Source organism: Primulina huaijiensis, chromosome 7, assembly GCF_012295235.1.
Source record: "Primulina huaijiensis isolate GDHJ02 chromosome 7, ASM1229523v2, whole genome shotgun sequence".
NCBI classification, from domain to species: domain Eukaryota; kingdom Viridiplantae; phylum Streptophyta; class Magnoliopsida; order Lamiales; family Gesneriaceae; genus Primulina; species Primulina huaijiensis.
Genome location: NC_133312.1, coordinates 1,817,415 through 1,837,485, shown reverse-complemented (window position 1 = coordinate 1,837,485; position 20,071 = coordinate 1,817,415). Strand labels below are relative to the sequence as shown.

Sequence of the window (20,071 nt, the reverse complement as noted above, 5' to 3'; positions counted from 1 at the left end):
TATGGTACCCGTACCTAGGGAGCCGTGATTTTTATGAAGCTTTTACCTTGAGAAAACTGCTAATTTTTTTAGAATTCCAAGAACGGCAGCATATACACTTAATAATACTAATAATTTTATAGAATAATCACATATATTACCATAATGGATGAGACATTAGTTAATATCACATTAATGAAGTAAAGTAAATCACCATGTGTCAAAGAAAAAAAATTCTAGTTGTTTTGATTCGGGCAAGAATCCATATGGTAGTGGATGCATTTAAAAAAAAGTTGCTACGATCATTGTTATATTAATTATTATAACAATAGTAATTAGGTATAAAGCCATGAGCTTTATTGGAGCACGTATTTTATTTCATTTTTTCTATTAAACAAGTTTTTTGACAACTTCACATCATCGATACTTATATATACGTGAAACTTGTCGCTCCGAAATGAAGTTGCCACTCAAGTGGGACAAAAACTGAAAAAGAGGGCGAAACATAAAACGATTTTCAATAAGCAGAAATGCGACTTAATTAAATGTACTGAAGAGACCACTTTTATCTATTTTTTTGATAGGTAAAGTTTCACTTCTTTGTTGCTGATACGATGAAGAATTAGATTTTCTTTATGGGTTCTTTTTGAAAATGATATCAAATTTATACGATTTCGGGAGGGAGCGGTGATATTTCCAAAGTGGGTGTGGTTTTATTATATATTCAAATGCCAGCATTTTCTTAATGTAATATCAAAACCAGTTTGAGATTGTATTCCAATCCTCTAGTTGTAGCTGAAGAAAATAATTTAATTCAAACTGAACGCTGTGCTTTATGGCGGAGGAAGCGTCGGATACGCTCGTAAATAGCAAAATTAACACTTGAGGCGTCGCCTGCAAAGTACAAACATTACCTCACAGACTCATTAAAACGTGTCTGCCATTTTTGACACACTTGCTCATTAATCAAGACTCTGCCCTGTATCAACATATTTTTATAATAATACCTTTATTTAATTTAATAATATGTGCATGTTCATCGATCTTCAACTCCAGAGAGTTTTTTGTTTATGATATATCAAGATCATGCATGATTTTAAATGGGGTAGAAAATTTCTGTTCAGAAAAGGTAAAATAAAAGTTGTGTTAGTATTCATATTTTTATCCATTTGACACGATTTCAAATTTATGACTGAAAAATCACGAGGGGAACAGTACTTTTATATATATAAGATAAGTATTCAATTTAAAAATATAAATAATTGCACGTACCACAAGAAGCATGCATGAAAAGGGTAACTGAAATGAAAACAAATTAATTAAAGCTGCAACAGAGCGCGCATTTTCTTCGCTTAATACAGAAAAAAAAAAGTAGCATCATTGGCATAAGACAAATCACAATGCAGTCAAAGAAAACAGAGAAAACTTCAAATTATCATTTGCATGGCAGTTTCTTGAGGGGCTCGAAGGCGAAGGGTCCAACGGTGAAGAGCTTGAAGGGGAGCTTCTTGTCTCCGGTGGTGACTGGCGACTTTGTGGCCTTTAAAGTAGCACCGGCGGCGCCGCTGTTGAGGTTGGTGGGGGCGTTACATATGGAGAGGGGAGAAGAGACTAGGAACACCTTGCATTTGTGAGAACCAGATGTCGTCACCTTGTGCGGCATGAAGAAGAAGAAGCCATTTTTGTCTGTCATTGCTTGTTCTTCTAAGTGGTACTTTGTGTTGTTGCATTGAAGCTTCACCACCGCTCCTGTAAATAAGTAAAACAAAACAAATATATTTGCAGTGATAAGAACTTAAATAAAACGGAAAAGCATGATTGGAAAAAAGGCTCTTTTTCAGCTAGGTAATTACCAGAAAGAGGGGCTGCGCCCATTAGAGTATCGACTCCAACATACTTGCATGACTTACAATACACAACACCTTGAACAGCCACGAATTTTCTTGGTGTCGGAGGAGGATAGCTAGGCGCTGTCGCTGGTGGGGTGCTTGGTGGATGCGGCGGAGACTTGACAGTTGGCTGAGTGGGAGGTTTAACTGCAGGTGATGGGCTTGGAGGAGGTGTAAGGTGGTGGTAGGGAGACGGCTGCGGGGCGACAGCCGGCGGGGAATGTGACTGTGTGCTGGAGTCTTCAGTAGCAAAGACTGTGGAGATGAGTAGTAGCACGGAAAGCTGAAGGAGGAGAAGTGAAGCCATTGTTAGTGCAGTTGTGAGAGATGTAATTTTTAGAATTTCGTGTGAAACTGAAGAGTAGTGTTGAGAGGTGGTATGAATTTATAGGGGAAGGACGAGGCCATTAATATTTTTTTGAGTAGTCTCTAGACCGTCTCACGAATTTTTATCTGTGAGACGAGTCAATCATATCGATATTCACAATAAAAAGTAATATTTTTTCATGTATGATCCAAATAAAAGATACTCTTAGCATAAAAAGTAATATTTTTCATGGATGACCCAAATAAGAAATCAGTCTCACAAAATACGATCCATGAGACCGTCTCACACAAGTTTTTAACTATTTTTTTGGGATGAGAAATTAAATTGAGTTTTTATAAAATCCAGCAAAATTAACTTGATTAATAGAGCTTAAATAATTATATTATTAAATATTTACTTGAAGTATATCTTCAAATGATTGTTGGATGGTTTTGAGATCCAAGTTTTAAAATGCTACAATATATATATATATATATATATCCATGCAATATTATGTAAAAAAATAGAGAATTTGACGTCCATGATAATTAATTTTTAAAAAAATCTGATTTCATAGTCATCATTTATGTTGTGTTTGAGAAGATTAATTTGAAATCCATTAAATTTGNCACAAAATACGATCCGTGAGACCGTCTCACACAAGTTTTTGACTATTTTTTTGGGGTGAGAAATTAAATTGAGTTTTTATAAAATCTAGCAAAATTAACTTGATTAATAGAGCTTAAATAATTATATTATTAAATATTTACTTGNTTATAATTTTATTGTTTACAATGAAATAATATATCAAATTTTAAATCCGCACATTACTTATTTACACATCAGTACGTAAGACAAAATAGAGTGAATTTCAAATGACATTATTATTAAGTGAAATTGAAATTCATCTTAATTAAAATAAAATACTATATAAACATATGAATGGTTAATTTAAAATTTATCGTTTTAATTTTTTTAAATATCATAAATACATATGAGAACTATAGATTTGAAATGATCAATCAAAACGCAACCTTAAACTCTGGAAAACAAACTTAACGAGAAATTTGGCAATAAAATTTGAAAATACAGGGGATTGGATTTATTGTTGTAGCGTGAATATTTTATGACCTTGAACGCCGGGTGTTGCCTTATCTCTGCGTCTTGATGTGTTTTGTCAACACCTAATACCCCATAACCTGCACAAAAGAATGGCCCTTGCCTTGGTAACATATTTGACTCCCATTAGTTTTAAGAAATATATTTGTCAGGAACGTTATGTAAATGATCGATACAACTAGAAGAACAATTGAATTATTATCTTTGGTCGGATTTTTGTATAATTTAAAATATTTAAATTATATTGTTATAATTGAATATAACTATTAATATATCAACACATAATTGCAATTTTTTTTTTAAACAATCATGAAAACTTCTCTTTTCTAAAAGACGTTTAAATGCTAATTTAGAAAAGATGACAAGTTAAAATTTTTATCTGCCCAAACTCATATATCAAACCAACCATGGTTTTGTGTTGTCCATCCAACTATTGTTTGGATTATAGAACTCAAAACATATATTGTATGATGTCAGCAAGTAGTGGTAAGTAGTTCGTTAACGACTCTATCGTAACTTAACTCGAACTTTATTTGACTAAACTCGTTTCGAGAAGCTTCACCCTTCACTCGAATCAAATTCCAGTTAATAGCTATATATTACTATTATTTTTATCTTTTTAATTTAAATGTATTTTTGTTTGTATAAATACAAAATTTAAACACTAAAATTATCCTACAAACACTATCGAGCTCGAACTAAAATAACTCAATTTTTCATGATTCGATATTACGAAATTTAGATTGAGTCGAACTCAGTGTATTCTCATCATGGTCCCATAAATTTTTTACCCTGTCCATGATTAGCACGATGAATTTAACCACATGATGCATAAATTCCAATATTGTGAATTTTTGAAAGTTTTTGAGACACTACAGTTTTTCCCTTAGAAGAAGAAAAAAATCACACTAACTCTTTAAATTTCTATTTTTCTTTTAGAAATTTTAGCTTTTCTTTGTGAATATCGAATACCCCACGGGTTTTTTTTAATATTAAAAAGAGTCTTTTAAGGGGGAAATCTGAAAGCGGGAACCTTAAAATATAACCACAATACAATTACAGGGCATATGGAGCACAAGGTTGAGGCTTCAAGGGCGAAGTTTTTGGAATTTAAAGGCTTTAGGGGAGCCAGCTGCCAGAAGGTTAAAAGAATCGAGGCCACCTATATTTTCTTCCCTATATAAGACAATGAAAAAAAAACATCATTTTGTAGAGATGAACTTATTTAAACCTCAAGAACATAGAGACGGTTGCTGGTAAATTTCCGACGGAAGAAGATATAGTCCCATAAGCATGCTGAAACTTCGAATTCTTGTTGGGTTTTTTAATTGTCCCTTTCTGGAAAGCTATTGGATATTCTCAGATATTTGATACATCATCTTCTATAAAACTGACACAATAATTGGACACTCGACGAACCAACAATCATTATAGGCAAGAATATCGACATGCTCAAGTAGTGTTTTTCAAAAAATTTATGTGCATGCCAACACTGCGTAATATGTCGAACGATATAGCGATAGTTGGAACAAAAATTCAATAATCATAGCAAAGGGCTGCTAAGTTTCTTGAATTACAACTGATGAAAAATACGGAAAAAAACTAAACAATATGAGCATAGAGATCGCATATATGGTTGCAAATTGGGGAGAAATATGTATACCAACAGCTAGAGCCAATATCAGTCCATACTGAATTTCTATGTTTATCATTATACTGCTACGCGCTATCAATATTTCAGCTCGCCATCAACATTGTATCAAAACTTCAAACATAGATATCAGGAGAAATACAATTGCAAAACTCGCATAGAATTATACCGAAAAAACTCATCAAGACAAGTCTCCAATTGTTGTCTAAACATTCCATGACAAAGAAATTAACTAGCAGACAACTTGATTAAAGCAACAATCACATGTAAAACTTCCACCACATTAAAGTATTTCGCTTTCAATCATTAAAAATTTGAAATAAAGCTATCACAAGAAACAGATCATTACCACTTAAGCAGCTTCATTGCCAATCGGCTCATCTTCCACATCATTTGTGGTAGCAATGGCATCCCCTCCATCCGCACTCTCGCTCGGAGGCTGAACCTGTTCTTCCTCTGGCAGTGGCTCCTCCACATATTCATTATCAAAAGCATCCTGTGGGACGTCATAAATTCTCACCTGAGGCTTAGACGGATCCTTAACCAGTACATACTTGCCCTCCTTCAACTTCATACACAAGTCTACAATACTTTTCACAATACCCCACATATTCGAAGTATTCAAATTAATCTGCGCCCCAAACTCCCGAGGTTTGTACCCTACCACCGCCAATATTACATGGTTAAAGTGATCCCTCGGGTGAACCCTCGACACATACCCAAGTTTCATCATATCAGCACCAGCCAACAAAGCCTGTGCAGTCCACTTTGCCATCTTATTTGCATTGTTCTTCAACTCAGTAGCCAACACTGCACCTCTCTGCGTCTCCAGCTTCTGCCTCCAGTCTACACCTGAATACTTAGGATCAAACTCATTTAAAGCATTAAGGGTCAAAAACGACCTCTGGTTATTCGTATCCACCACACTATGCACTTCACACCTGGAAACAAGATACATATCATCATCCAGTTTCCACCTCCTGTACCTATAGGCAACTGATGCCACCTCTTCCCCTTCATTGGCAAATGGGTTTGGCTCCTCAAAAGTCACCTTACTCCCGTTCCTAACCAAAACCTGCTGTGAAAAATTCTGATTAATAAAGGCAGCCTCCAGACTCAATGACTGCATCGAATTAATGTCCTCCTTTGCATCAGGTAAGGATTCCTGGGACGTCTCGTGCACAGAAAGCAAATCCAACTGAGACCCGTCACGCTTATCGAAGAACAACTTGTTCCCAACACGCTGAATCACAATATCCCACGAGTAAACTGACCTGGTGGCGCACATGAGAGTCGATAAAATAGTATCGGTCGCAAAAACTGTTGCTTTGTCCTCATTAGCCAGTCGGCGAATTACAGGGTCATCAGTAGTAGTAACTCTGAAGAAATTCCTGCTCTTGAAGCGCTCCAATGCACGACAGTTCTTTGGGGTAATCCGATCATAAGACCTATCGTAAAATTCAAGGCCACCACAAATCAACAAGTCCTCAGGTTCGGGTACCGAAAAGGAGAGCTTCGAAAAAGTGGAGAACGGGATTTGGTCGAGCATATTCCATTCGGGCTGAATATCCACCGAGGATTTGAAAGCGGAAGACTCGCGACGCTGCGGCATTTGCGAGCGATTGAGATAGTACAATCTGTCGCGGCGCCCCCTCTCTTTTTCGGCTTCGCGTTTACGAGATTCAGCTTCCTCATCGCGGCGCTGAGGGAGCTGCGAGCGGTTGTTGTGATGGGGATTGAACCTCCAACGAGGGTTGAACTTGGGCCGATTAGGGTTGTGATGATGTGACTTGGCGGAAGTGTCCACGAGACGGAAAGATGAGTCCTCATCGGCGGCGAGAGTCGCAAAGGAGTCGTCGCCGGAAAAGTCGAAAGCGGATTCAGAGATGTGCTGGCCTTGCTTGGATCCAGGTCGACCCATATTGGATACATTCCGGGTCCAATCAGCTATCCGTCCAAGCTTATCGGAGCGGGAGAACGGCGCGAATGGCACGTTTGAGGGTTGATTAGGGACCGATATCGCGGAGGCGGAGGAATCCGGCGGACCCCATCCGTCGGAATTGAACGGCACCGAACCAAGTTCGAACCCGACCATAGTTAAAAACTTCAGGTAATTTCTGTGGAGTTGATAATAGCGAAGAAGTGAAACTAGAAATCGAGGGAGGGGATTAGAGGCCAAGCGCCGCGTTGGTTCTGTCCGGAATGACTGTTCTGAGGGGTTAAAAACCCTAGCCGCTCAAATACTATTTTGTCCCAAACTTGGGCCTAAAATCTTACAAGAAAGCCTATTAGAAGGCCATAAGTCCATTTTGACATGGGCTCATTTTAATTAATCATATAAATAAAGCAACCCGAATCGTGGTTAAATTTTAAAATTAACATCTGCATTTAAAAGAGAGAAAATCTAAAATAATACTAAAGGTACAACCAAAATATCGTATAACGATATTACGATATTTATAACAATTAAATCGTGAGATTTTGTTATTATATCGTGAGATTTTGCATTGAATTTACCATGAGATGTAGATAAATGAAATTTTCGTATTGAATTTTTTGTGTTGTAAGAATTGTTGTGCAAATTTGGTTTTACATATAGCATTACTCAAAATTTAATCACCCGTTCGTAGAGGAAAAACTCTATGCATTGAATTTGTTACTGAAAAATTTTAGACTTGAATAAATCAAATTCCTAATCACTGAAAAAAATGAAATACCTTATTAAAAAAATTGAATCAAGTGGTCAATTAGACTAACAATTTTAGATTGACGAGGATTTCAAACTATAACAAATGCATACAACGTGATGAGTAAGTAATACACACAATTAGATCTTTCTAAAAGGAGAACTAACTGTGTAAGGGGGTTGTTAGCTAATTTAATACTAAAAAAATATGTATAGAGAAAAGAAACATATTAGTATTGTTGTTCAGAATCAGATTTTTAAGATAGAACAAAATAGTCACCCGTTTTGGGTTAAATCATGTCAAGATTGAGACTTGATCCTAACTCAACACAAAAAAGTTTAAGTGGGAATGATTATTCAATTCCATATATGCAACTCTCAGATATTTTATTCAACCGATGTGAGACAACTAACACACACCTCACTTCCATGTATGAACATCTGGAACGTGAAGTTTACAAACGACCAACTATAGGCAACACGGGTCGCTCAACTATAGGCAATCCAATACATAACGGTAGAACCTGAGCTCTTATACCATGTTAAGATTGAGCCTTATACCTAACTCAATCTCAAAAGCTAGCACAAGAGAGAAGATTGTCTAAGTATCATATACACAACTCACAAAAATTTTATCGAACACGAGGTTTTAGGCTAATTAAGAGATTATGAGATCAATAGTTCCCTCTTTTAATATAATTAATATAATAATAATAAAGTTGTAAATTGTAATTCATACGCATAAATTTGAATCATCCTATAAAAATTAACTCAGTTTCAGAATCCGATACAAAACTTTCTTGCCGAGATTCAACACTCAATGACTTCGAATCAGATGTCGTGGTCTTGATGTTGTGAGAATGTTTATGTAACAACTTGCCAAAGAATCCCTTCTTCTGCTCTTTTCTTTGTGAATGTGGAGTCTGGATGGAACTTCCAGCATCGTTGAAGTCTTCGGAGTCCTTGAGTACTGAGATTGGAGACAAGGTTTGTTGAGCTTGGGTGACATGAGTTGGCTTTGTTCTTGAATTTATGGTGGCTGAATCGGGCGAAGAAGGATTCGAGCCCGAAATTCTTCTTGGTTGAAGAGTGAAGGGAATAGAATATTCCGGCCTCGATGCCTCGAAACGGTGGTAAACACTGTGGAAGAATCGAGTTCTTCTAATCAAAGATCCAGATTGTTCCTCCATGTCCAAATTGTAATAAAACAATATATTTGTTCTTCTTTCCTCCGAAATCAAGATTTCTCTTCAAATTCACTGAAATAATAAAGAGTCTAAATTTATGATCACGGAAAGAGAACGAATTCCAGCACTATTCGTAGACATAATCGGCTACGAGACAAAGAACAACCCCACATGTACAGCTACCCCGTAAAATTAATGCAAGTAACGGAGAGAACATATCTTTCACACACAAATTATAAAATTCAGAGATTAATTATTACCAGTTAACTGCAAATCACTCACAACGTTCTTCCTCTGATTCTTGAGAAAACATGGAAAGCAGCGACACAATTATATATGCAGAGAATTAAGCCAGACTCATACAAAGATTTCAAGTACTCGAAACATTAATGTTGTCATATATAGAGGGCTTACGAGTCCTTGTTCTATGACAGATAGGTAGTCTCCCTGTTGTATTCTAATATGGAATCCGAGATAACAATACAGGAGTTTTGTTGCATGGGGAGACTGTACGTGTGTGTCAGTGTGTGTGTGTGTGTGTGTGTGTATATATATATATATATATAAGGATATATATAGGATACGTATACCGTGGGGATTGGGAATGTATTGGAACAAGAAAATCAGATTCAGTATCAAATTGCATAGAATAAAATCCAGAGTTAGTGTGCAAATAGGAGTCATCAAGTGTCGTGTAGAAATCTCGTGTATACGCACGTACTTACATACATGTATAATACATTATGATATCCCATGGATGAGCCCACTACCTCTGGCATATCCCTAACCCAAATGGAAGACAGGCCCATCAAGAGCCCATGTATTCTCCTATAAATACCAGGTTTGAGCGTATACTAATTCATTCACTATATTGTTTTCAGCAGCACCCTTAGTTTCCTGCGAAAGAAGGATTGGATTTTCGATATTCTTTTAAATAAAATTTTTTTGTAATTTTTAAAAATTATTGTATTATATTATCCCCCTTAAAAAATTGCAGATGATTGACAAGTAATAAAATGTGTTTTGAGCTGATAAGGCTTATTTTAACCTAATGTGGAAAAGAGGAAAGGGCTTACATGCGTTAATTATTTTTTAGAATAACTTAACCAAGTGTATTGTCTAATGTCAATGTTTAATGGAATCGATTGGGAGTTTTGGCTGTCACGATAATTTTTAATTAATGACTCAAATGAATTAATTTTGGCCAATGTCAGACGTGACCCGGATTTGATATTATCGTAGTAAATATCACATCAGCATTTTTAGATTAAAAAAACTTACAAAATTTAAATATATATGTCTGCAACTCAATTTTGATAATATAAAGAATTAAAATTGAAAAGAAAACCAATTTATTTTTAATATCATATAATTTTATTTAAAATTATCAAAACAGTATATATTTTATTGATATATACTAAATATTCTCAAATTCAATTTCAGTTAAAACTTTTTTTTTAATCGTCGGTATCAATGTCTCAAATTTAATACGAGATTTCGGATTTGTAATTTATGTTTATAATTACGATAAATTATTTTATACAAAAATTTTGATAATTTAATTTATTAAAAAATCTTAAAAACTCTAAAAAAAATATAAGATATTTAAAATAAACCTAATCAAATTCTTATTTAATTTGAAACTATCCTTTATTTGGTTAGTTAAAACTGTTAAAATTTAAAATTATAACAAGCACTTTTTATGAAAGTTATAATTATTGATAATAGTATAATTAAAAAATTTAAAACTTCATAACAATTCAAATGACAAATATTACATCCAACTATCATTTTAATTTGACTTTATTTGATTTGTCCTTTCCAAAGTTGCAACCACAGTGGTTTTGTGTAAAATCAGAGGTTCTGTTCAATTAATTAACTTTTTTTAATTATCATTTGGTTAAAAATTTGTAGGACCAAGGCGGCGCAGAGTCGGTCGAAAGGGCGCTAAATCATCACAAATTTAAAACCCAATCCATCAACTAGTAGAGTTGCAATAACTCTGTCTTTTAGTATCTTTTTTTATTTTGAGAAATCTTTAGTAGTTTTTTTAAATTATATTAATCAGACGAATTGATTCATATTTGATATGAAAGATAATATTTTTAATATAAATTTTTTTATGAATTGAGTTGAATTAGAGATATCTTTCACGAAATTAACCCATGAGAATGTTTCAGGAGAATTTTTTTATTTTTTAAAATAATGAAATCTTTTTTGTAGTTTTAGTTTTAGTTTTTTTTAAAAAAAACATAAAGTTTAAAATGAAGTTACATATCAATTTTACAGTATATATATATATATATATATATATATGTTTTATAATAATAAGTTGAACTAGAGAAGTATTGACTCAAATATAACCATGAATGCTCGAAAATCTTGGATATATTTTTATTCCAAGTAGACCAGAAATGTTATAGTATAGCCTTTGGCCACCTTTCCTCTATAAAACGCTTAAAAGGACTTATCAGTTACCTCACAACTCTCTGCTCGATCGATACACAAACACCAACACCATTGTAGAGAGTAGAGACAAACTTCAAGAAGAAAAATGAAGCCCGAATTCCTCAAATCTCTCTTTGTTCTTCTCATCTTCTCCACAACCTTCGATGGTTCCCATGCAACATCAAAAAGAATTTCAGAACCCCTCCAGCGTCCCAACACAACTACTGACCCTCGATTAATGAAGATTCAACGAGGAAGAGCACATTTACTACACACCGCCCTGAAACCAACTTTTCCGTTCGTCTTCGCCGGGATTCTTTCCTTCATAGCGGCTGTCATTTCCAGCGTCGGAGGGGTTGGTGGAGGCGGCTTGTTCATACCCATCTTGACTATCGTCGCTGGGTTGGACCTCAAAACCGCTTCCAGCTTTTCGGCTTTCATGGTCACAGGAGGATCCACAGCCAACGTCGCCGGTCATGTATGGTCCGGACTTCGAAAGCCCGGTGGCAAAGCTCTGATAAATGTCGACATCGCGCTTTTGTCAGAGCCATGCATGTTGCTGGGAGTGAGTTGCGGTGTGATATGCAATCAGGTGTTCCCCGAGTGGCTAATCACCGTGATTTTTGCCAATTTTCTCGCTTTCTCCACCTTGAAGACATGCAGATCGGGGGTTTTGTGCTGGAATTTGGAATCGGAAGGGCGTAGGGGAAATGTGTGCGTGGAATTTGGAAATGGGGAGAATGATGGCGATGGTAGAAGCGAGAAAATCCCATTGCTTTGCGAAAAATTGAACAAAGGGAGATGTACAGGGATGCCATGGATGAAGCTTGGTATGCTGTTTATCATCTGGTTTTCGTTCCTGCTGGTGTATCTTATTCGAGGAAACCGCTATAGACAAGTACGTTCAGTTCTCTTTAATCATTTGAACAAGTATGCATATGTATTATTAAATAACTTATTTAATTATTATTTCTAATTATATTATACATTATATAAAATTAAATATAATTAATATGTTGTGCAACTTGTAAATATCCCATCACTGAGAATCCAGCAGTATATAATGCCAAACAATATTAAATTCATCGAATCCAATTATTTTGATGTATATCTCTTGTTATCCTTTCCGAAGCCATCATTTATTAATATAATATATATATATTACAGGCAGAATCAATGCAGTTTAATGTAATGATTTGCATCTATCTCGAGTCTCCACAGGAAGACCGATAGTAAAGTTAAAAGGGTTTTTTTAATCATATTACTAATAAACTCAGACGCAATTACTATTGGAGCAATAGGTTTCTTGCTTTCGCAAATCAAGTCCAGGCACCCTATATTCAAGTTTCAGAGTCCGAGATCGTGTGGCCACTCTTTTTTAAAAAAAAATTTACTGAAGCGTTATATTTCGGAACTGTTCAGTGTTCACTGCTTAGAACTTTTTCTTTCATTTGCTGGAAGAAGCAAATCATCATTGGTAACGAAAAGAGGCAGTATTCGTGCATTTAGTTGTCCCATCAATGATTTCTTGGTGCTCGATCTTGGATTTCGTGTCACATGGAACCTACGTTGCGGAAAAACATGTGACTCCAGTCAAAACTTGCAGGGTATCATCCATATCCAGGCTTGTGGAAGACTGTACTGGATCATCTCATCGATTCAAATTCCTCTTGCTGTTGCATTCACTGCCTGGATACTGTACCGTAGAGATGGTCTGAATGCTCCTTCCCCACCGCAGGTGCTTCAAAGAACATTCATTTCTGGAATTTTCAACTGCATTTCATAGAAAAACTAAAACCAACTCTGTTTCTTTATAAAGGATGATGGGGGTGAAATCGATCCATGCTCGTTCCATAAGCTCCTGTTCCCTATGATGACACTACTAGCAGGGGTTCTTGGTGGATTTTTTGGAGTTGGAGGTGGGATGCTTATAAGTCCGCTTCTTCTCCAATTAGGAATGGAACCTGAAGTAAGCCTTGTTTCTATCATTTTCTAACTACCAGTTTCTGGGTTTCAAGTACCTACCTCACACATGCATCGCCTATTTCAGGTTACTGCAGCAACATGTTCATTTGTGGTCTTCTTCTCCTCGACCATGTCTGCTATTCAATACTTATTGTTGGGTATGGACGATCTACATGGTGCTCTAACCTATGCTATCGTCTGTTTTGTCGCCTCGATAGTTGGATTGACCATAGCACAAAGGGCTATAAAGAAACACGGGAGGGCTTCCCTTATTGTGTTCTCGGTTGCGACGGTGATGGCTTTGAGTACTATTTTGATAACTGGTTTTGGGGCTATGAATATCTGGAGGGACTTAAGTAGTGGGAGAAGCATGGGATTCAAGCCACCATGTTAAATTTTGACTTCTAGGCTCTGCCAAAGAATGACACTAGCCCTCAGCTTGTAACACTCTGTTGTGGTGCATCAAGCCGTGGCTAAAGAATAATGTCGCTAGTATTTGTCACTCTGTTGTGGTTGAAGTTGTATGTTTCATCAAATTTTGTACCCCTCAACTAAATCTCTAGGCTGGTCCATGTCCATTTTCCAATGTATACAGTGCTAAATATTAGGTTCCAATGTGTTGGAAAAGGAAACCAAACTCCATAGATATCAGGACGCAAGCTTCATACTCCGTTCTGCAATTTAAATCCAAAGACTAGGCGGGGTAATACACAGCAAACATTAAGTACAGAAGACATGTCCGTAAACGGTTAGAATCTAAATGTGTAATAATTATATGAAATAAAATCATTAGCAATGATCTTAAAAAAAATAACATTGGCCATGAATTTTTGCTAAAATAAATGCAACATCTTATCACAAATACTTGACTCTATAGCACATTTGAATTATATACCAAACATGACTAAAATTTTCTCATTTCAGCATCAATTAGAAGAGTGACACATATATAGTTAGCAAAGAATAATCTTACTATATAATCAATGGAGGTCACACCAGCAGCCACACAAGTTGAAGTTTTCTCAAAGAAAATCTTTATTTCTCTACGTCACCACGAGCTTTGAAAACTAAAAGAAGACCGACGAAATGTTTAGTGTCATGCAACTGGGGGGCGGAGAGAATGATCCTCTGAAGTATCGAAAGCAGTGGGTGGCATGAGCTGCCACATAGAAATCCCAGGGTATCCCACAAACGGCACCAATTTGCTACCGATAGCCTGTGGGGGAGGAATAGGAGGGAGATGAGGTAGAAATCCATGTGGAGGGTTCAATGCTTTCAGTTGCTGCTCAAGTTTCTCTTTCTCTGCTTTAAGCTTCGTTTTCTCTTCTCTTATTTCATTTTTCTCCACCTACAAGTTTTGAAGCACATACACAACCAGCCATAGCATAAACAAATTCACTTGAATTTAGATGTATTAATAATCCTCATACATAAAATATTTTATCAAATTATAGTCCGAGAGAGATAAAAATGAAAGTCAAGTATGCACCTTAAGTTCTTTAACATTCTCCTGTAATTTATTGCATGATTCTTGTAGCCTCTGGGCTTCTTCCCTCAGTTGAATAACCATGTTAACAGCATCATTCAATATAACAACTTTATCTGTTTTAGGTGACTTCCCAGGTTCTATGACGGAACTTAGTTCTTGGAATCTTGAGATTAAACAAAATCCAACATTAAAGCTTGTTTGTAGGCAATCCACGAACAAACATATAGATGTGAGACCGAAAGAAGCTTGCCTGTCGTTCAGCTTATCTCGTCGCACTTTCTCCTTGTAGGCTTTGGAATCAGGTGCATCACATACTCCCAACCTCATCCTATATGAAAATCGCATTTTTACAGGACAGGATTTCAAAACATATCATTGAAGATGCGAGAAAGAATCAATAACAGATCAGAATTTCATTAATTGCTGTGGCAATCAATGCCAAGAGAATAAAAAAATTTCCAATGATTGTGCACAAGGAATGCATACGTTGAAACATGAGTTCAAGCAAAAAAAAATCAAGTATGCTAATGCACACCTCTTTCTAGAGCCAGACTCCTTCGTGCCATTCAGATTTCCGAAGCAGTTGTCAAATTTCGCACTGAACAAACACACAAGTTTTCTTAGAAAATGCTAAAGCAATCATGTTGAATCAAGCAATCTACAACTAACAAAAAAATAAATAGCATCATTCCAAAAAATAAAGTTTTTGATTCGCTTCATAAGCCATGGGCTTCCATTCTATAGAATCTTCATCACAGACTAACCCATTACATTATTTCAAAAGGAAACCATGTGAAATTAGTCCACGAATACGGCCAGTATACAAATTCAATGCAATGCTCCAGTCGCTACTCCGACACAAAGTCGCAAATTTTCAAAGATCAGCAGAACCCTGGGCTCAAACTCAATACTAACAACTCGGCAGTAGAGAGATGCCAACAATGGCTACCGCTACCAATTCGTTGCCTGCCCTTTAGTCTAATCTACGATATGATCACCGGATATATTGTTTGATGCTTTCGTTAGTTCGTACCGCATGATATGGTTAGGAAATATGCTAACATTATAACACAAACCCAGAGACCAATTTATCATCCTTATATACCAGTACAAATGGGAAAAATACAAATGAATAAAAAATAAGAACAAACTTTTTTACTAAAATGAATATCAGAAAATTCCCGACACTCAACCAGTTTGAGCAAGATAGTTGGACTAATTAAACCAAAATACACAAACTAATTGTACCCCGCAATGCAGAAGCTGTACCCGGGGATCAAATTAGATAACAGGAAATATGTAGGCAGCATTTTCATCAACCCACAAATACCTAACCTTGAAAACGCAATTCACACATCACATTGATTAAAATCGAGGGACTCGCCTGAGAGAAGCTGGAGGCCGCACATCATCGAGTGTTCGGGCCCAGTGGAAATTTGAGTCAAGCGAGGGCAGATCGCCGCCGGGGACTGGAATATCTTCCAGCAAGGAGTAATCAAACACCCAATTCGAGGGATTTTCCTCTGACGGACACGCCATCTACCCGAGGAAAGAGAGACGAGAATGAAATAAATTTAGGGTTTTCCAGGAATATTGGCCAATATTGATGGATTTTTTGGGGCAGAGGGGAAAAAGTAGAAGGAAACGAGCGGTGCAGAAGGAGATATGTGGCGGGCGGAGCTTGGGAGTCAAATGGTTACTGTGGGGCGCCGCCACTTATATCTATATTTTATTAATTTACTGGAATATGGTAATATTTTGAATTGAATTGAGTTTATCATGACAATATAATTTTTTGTGTTATAAAAAAATTATTTTATAAAATATTTATGTAGCATTATTCATTTTATAATATCGTATTTCGAGCAAGCATCATGAATTATTATACTTATAAAACTCATAAATTGTTTTTTCAAAAAATGATATTATATGGATTTAAAAAATAAAATAAAGTGATGATATTTTTCAGCTGTTGAAACATAATTTTAATTTCTGATAGATAATTGGTAGTTTGATATATTATCGTATTGAGTCGGTATATTATGAGACTGTCTTATATATTTATTTTTGTAAGACAGTTCAACTCGATACATATTTAAAAAGAAAAGTAATAATTTTAGTATAAAATGTAATATTTTTTCATAAAACGGGTCGAACTAGAGATCTGTCTTATAAATTTATTCATGAGACGATATCATAAGAGTTTTTTTTATTATAATATGTTATAGTATTTAACATATTTTATCTTCCACAAATATCCCATCAGGGGATAAGCCATAATTATTTTTTTTTAGTTGGAGGAAAGTTTTTTTTATTATAGAATCTTAAACGCAAGATTTCGTCCAAAAACATGAAATTTTGGTGTCCGATCCGGCAATAATTATCGAATATTCGAATCATCCATATACACAATTTTTCATTGGGCTTCATAAAAGTTATTTAGTATGCCATTGGACTCTAGTACATAAAACTTGGGCTTTTCTTTGTATGTGATCATATTTTAGTCTTTGAACTTTTGGGCCCAACTTTAAAATAAACGCAACAGGTTTTGACTTCCGAGCCATTCATGCATTGTTGGACTTGAAACGACCGAGTGAAAATTAAATTAATACAACAAAAAAATTTTATACATCAATTTTATTGTATTTAATTTGAGTTTATTTCATAAAAAATTACAAAAATAATTCTATACAAAAATAATTTTTGACAAATATAATTTATTATTCGCGTGCTAATTTATCATGAGTTATTACTAAAATGTGCATCTGTTGAATAATTTGTAAGTAATGACTTTATTTATGATCTATGAATGTATCAGTTTTATCCTAAAAAACGATCTGCATCCGCTGAATAATTAATTACTATATATATATAGTAATAAAGATTTGTAATTAAAAAAATCTTTTCCATCCACGTGTCTCAATTTCATTGCCTCGGGAGGATGTTCAAGCGCTCAAACACTGATTGGCCAGGATCATATCCAAAGTCGGATAAGGCGCATTCTACATCACACATCACGAAAAAACACGACTTATATCAGATTCTATCTTTCTAAATAATCGCTTATTTGTGCCTGCGAATTTCTGAGAGCTAACAAGTAAGAAGGAAATGGCTCAAGCTATGGCTTCAATGGCTGGCCTGCGTGGCTCGTCTCAAACTGTCCTGGAAGGTAGCCTTCAGCTCAGTGGCTCAAGCCGCTTGAATGGACCGGGCGCAAGCAAAGTTGCACTGGCCACACCGGGGTTCGGTGTTAAAGCCAACCTGCAGCCTGAGATTGAGATCACCAGCCGCCGAGCTGCGTTGGGTCTTGTCGCGGCTGGTATTGCTTCAGTATCTTTTGTTCAAGCGGTTCTCGCCATCGAAGCCAAGCCGATTAAGATTGGACCGCCGCCACCACCGTCCGGAGGGCTGCGTAAGTATAATTAGCATATGTATGTATATATAGCGCATTTCCCTTAACTTCCCTGTTAAACTGTTGTTTGAAGGACTCGGGTCCATATCCAAAGTTCTACTTTCAAAAATTATTTTATATATTCGTATTGATAGGGGATATTAATTAGCCTATTAGGTAACAAAGATGCTGGTCTCTGAGATATTTGTGAAATTGAACAATGGAAAATTGAATTTCGATCTGACTAATGATCCCACTTTGGTACCCTGTGGATTTCAGCCGGAACGTTGAACTCTGACCAGCCAAGAGACCTGGACTTGCCTCTCAACGAGCGGTTTTACATTCAGCCGCTGCCCCCAGCTCAAGCCGCAGTTCGTGCTAAGGAGTCTGCCAAAGACATAGTGAATGTGAAATCTTTCATCGACAAGAAAGCTTGGACTTACGTCCAAATGGACCTTCGCCTAAAGGCTTCCTTACTTCGTTACGACCTCAACACCGTCATCTCTGCCAAGCCATCCAAAGAGGAGAAGAAATCACTGAAAGACCTCACTGGAAAGCTTTTCACCACCATCAGCAACGTAAGACCGAAACTCTTAACTATTCCCTTCTTTGATTCACGGGGTATTGCTTCCTCAATTAAATCTTGTCTCCTTTTGTTCTTGTTTCTGTATCAGCTGGACCATGCGGCAAAGATCAAGAGCGGCCCCGAGGCGGAGAAGTACTATGCTGAGACTGTATCTACACTGAATGATGTTCTTTCCAAGATTGGTTAGAATGAATTAGCTGTGTACATTAATGTTGCAAGATCTTATTTCGAGCCTATGAAATACACTTTGTCTTATATGCAATTTCAAGAATTTTCTCGTGTTCTCTGGTACGTTTATATGCTCCCTGACTGCAGGGAAAATCTTAATCTCGAAATCAAATGGTATGTTTGAATTTGCACTGCTGAAGCTCTCGTTCGAATCTCATCATAATTCCAACGGGAAAAAAAAAAAAAAAAAGATGATTGATATGTATACTAATGAGCCAAGTATGCATAATATATCACTAATAGAATTTCCTTGATGTACTTCGCATATTAAATGAAGTAATAGGTAGATAATTGTCGAAGTAGACGCACGTGAAGTAATAGGGTACCATTTTACTTCGCATTATCACCGAAGTCGTATCCAAGAAATTAGCGAAGTCTTTGGCTGAAATTAGACCGATGACGAAGTAAAACGACGTCTTCTATATCATCGATTTCGTAAAGTGCAGAAGTAATAGCTTATATATAACTGCATAGTTTATATAGAATGACGAATTAAATGTGTTGTATTACTTCATAGGTTTTGTATTTTTGTGAAGTTAGCGACGGTTTCCAATTAGCGATGGTTTAATAAATATAGCTCGTCGCTAACTAGCGACGGTTTTTGACCTCACCGTCACTAATTAGCAACGGGTTTATGAATTTCCGTCGCTAATTCGCGTCCGTTAAACGAAACACAGTTGCTAAATAGCGACGATGACGTCAAAAACTAACTAGCGACAGTAATTCATAAAACCGTCGCTATGTAATTCATAAAACCGTCGCTAATTATATTATTTTTTTAAAAAAAATTATTCTTTAAATTTTATAATTATTCCTACATATTTTTAAATAATATCCTCAACACATCTAAAATATTTTAAATTTGTAAATAATTTATAAAACAAAGCTAACAACAAAATTAAATTCATGATCATAAATTAAAAATTAAAGCTAAAAAATATAATCTAAATCGAAATTAAAACCGTCCGAGAGTAAAAATGGAAGTAGATATGAAGTGGTGTGAAGAAAAAGTCGTGGAGGGGTATATTTATAGGAAAGTTGCGCCGGAAATTAATAATTTGTCGCTATTAGCGACAGATTAATAAATATGTCGCTAATTAGCGACGGGTTTTACAACTGTCGTCGATTTATTTAGCGACAGACTGT

The 20,071-nt window shown here is 35.9% G+C and overlaps 5 protein-coding genes across 6 annotated transcripts; 2 read left to right on the top strand and 3 right to left on the bottom strand.

The window, feature by feature from the left end:
* Positions 1-1,262: 1,262 nt before the first annotated feature.
* On the bottom strand, positions 1,263-2,233 carry LOC140981336 (non-classical arabinogalactan protein 30-like). Its single transcript, XM_073447708.1, has 2 exons — positions 1,833-2,233; positions 1,263-1,728 (listed from the first exon to the last, which is right to left on the bottom strand). The coding sequence occupies exons 1-2, from the start codon at positions 2,173-2,175 to the stop codon at positions 1,415-1,417; spliced, it is 657 nt and encodes a 218-aa protein (XP_073303809.1). The 5' UTR covers positions 2,176-2,233; the 3' UTR covers positions 1,263-1,414.
* Positions 2,234-5,014: 2,781 nt separating this feature from the next.
* LOC140980924 (eukaryotic translation initiation factor 3 subunit D-like) lies at positions 5,015-7,123 on the bottom strand. The gene has a single exon (XM_073447042.1). The coding sequence runs from the start codon at positions 7,038-7,040 to the stop codon at positions 5,298-5,300; it is 1,743 nt and encodes a 580-aa protein (XP_073303143.1). The 5' UTR covers positions 7,041-7,123; the 3' UTR covers positions 5,015-5,297.
* A 4,152-nt stretch (positions 7,124-11,275) lies between these two features.
* LOC140981306 (sulfite exporter TauE/SafE family protein 5-like) lies at positions 11,276-13,846 on the top strand. The gene is made up of 4 exons (XM_073447667.1): positions 11,276-12,164; positions 12,873-13,004; positions 13,086-13,235; positions 13,317-13,846. The coding sequence occupies exons 1-4, from the start codon at positions 11,373-11,375 to the stop codon at positions 13,623-13,625; spliced, it is 1,383 nt and encodes a 460-aa protein (XP_073303768.1). The 5' UTR covers positions 11,276-11,372; the 3' UTR covers positions 13,626-13,846.
* A 432-nt stretch (positions 13,847-14,278) lies between these two features.
* On the bottom strand, positions 14,279-16,411 carry LOC140981308 (transcription factor ILR3-like). Of its 2 annotated transcripts, none has more exons than XM_073447669.1 (5): positions 16,105-16,411; positions 15,256-15,318; positions 14,971-15,048; positions 14,721-14,883; positions 14,279-14,579 (listed from the first exon to the last, which is right to left on the bottom strand). In XM_073447669.1, exons 1-5 carry the CDS (start codon positions 16,257-16,259, stop codon positions 14,328-14,330), a joined length of 711 nt encoding a protein of 236 aa, XP_073303770.1. In that variant the 5' UTR covers positions 16,260-16,411; the 3' UTR covers positions 14,279-14,327. The 2 variants fall into 2 exon arrangements, with proteins under 2 accessions (XP_073303770.1, XP_073303771.1); XM_073447670.1 differs by having other exon boundaries at positions 15,969-16,245.
* A 1,373-nt stretch (positions 16,412-17,784) lies between these two features.
* Positions 17,785-18,981, top strand: LOC140981243 (oxygen-evolving enhancer protein 3-2, chloroplastic-like). The gene is made up of 3 exons (XM_073447585.1): positions 17,785-18,132; positions 18,391-18,689; positions 18,786-18,981. The coding sequence occupies exons 1-3, from the start codon at positions 17,829-17,831 to the stop codon at positions 18,882-18,884; spliced, it is 702 nt and encodes a 233-aa protein (XP_073303686.1). The 5' UTR covers positions 17,785-17,828; the 3' UTR covers positions 18,885-18,981.
* The last annotated feature ends 1,090 nt before the right edge of the window (positions 18,982-20,071 follow it).